General features: G+C 39.6%; 1 protein-coding gene across 3 annotated transcripts in view; it reads left to right on the top strand.

The window, feature by feature from the left end:
• Sltm (SAFB like transcription modulator) overlaps positions 1–1,066 on the top strand; it is a 48,988-nt gene that overhangs the window by 35,135 nt on the left and 12,787 nt on the right. For all 3 annotated transcript variants that reach the window (XM_021206440.2, XM_021206442.2, XM_029542867.1), the window contains one exon: positions 475–624. In XM_021206440.2, coding sequence (XP_021062099.1) covers positions 475–624 — 150 coding nt within the window. The remainder of the gene's footprint in view (positions 1–474; positions 625–1,066) is intronic.

Raw genomic sequence — 1,066 nt, forward strand, 5'->3', positions numbered from 1 at the left:
CTTTCCTTTCCTTTCCTTTCCTTTCCTTTCCTTTCCTTTCCTTTCCTTTCCTTTCCTTTCCTTTCCTTTCCTTTCCTTCTCTTTATTCATTTTTGAAATTTAAAGTGACTCAAAGAGTACAGGCTTCTGTAGTGTCTGCAGACATGTCTGTATATTGTCTATAAGAGATTCAGGTTGTGCCCACAATGAGCACACTGGTCCAAATCCAGTTTCTTCCTGTTTGTCATTTTTGTACTATTTACTTTATTGATGTAGTTTGTTTGGGCTGTATATTTGCGTAGGGGTAATATGTACTTAAAATATTTAAGGGAATTACTTTACAGGGTAGACTTTGGTCACAAAAATATGAGTGGACAGAATGATACCCATAGTGTATCTTCACTATCCTTTAATCTGAGTGGTCCTAGTCCTCAGTCTCATCTGTTTAGGGATGTGTACAGCTGAACAGTTCTCAGGTATAATCTAATTTTACAGGTTTTAAGTGCAAAGGTAGTTACAAATGCTCGAAGTCCTGGGGCAAAATGCTATGGCATTGTAACCATGTCTTCAAGCACAGAAGTGTCCAGATGTGTTGCACATCTCCATCGCACAGAGCTACATGGACAACTGATTTCTGTGGAAAAAGTAAGTATGACTAATTTTTCAAAAAAAGGGGAAATTAACAAGAGGCCTAATCCAAAAATCTGAAGTAAAACTGTTTGAGTCTCATCAGTGGTCAAAATCTTTGATTTTGGTGTATTTCAGAGTTTTTGGTTAGGATGCTCAACAGGGAAAGTGGATGCAAATACCTCTATTCTAAACTAACAGGGACAGTGGTTACAGATACCTGAAGCCTAAAGTGTGGAACAGTGTTTCAGATAAGAATAGTCAACTTGTCTCAGTCTAAAACTTTCTCTGTTATGAATGATAGTGCATGGCTATAATTCCGAGGGAGAGAGAAAAATCGTGAGTTTAAGACTACTATGAGCAGCAGCTGGGCATGGTGGCGCACGCCTTTAATCCCAGCACTCGGGAGGCAGAGGCAGGTGGATTTCTGAGTTCGAGGCCAGCCTGGTCTACAAAGTGA

The sequence above is a fragment of the Mus pahari genome, chromosome 10 (assembly GCF_900095145.1).
Source record: "Mus pahari chromosome 10, PAHARI_EIJ_v1.1, whole genome shotgun sequence".
Taxonomy (NCBI): Eukaryota; Metazoa; Chordata; class Mammalia; order Rodentia; family Muridae; genus Mus; species Mus pahari.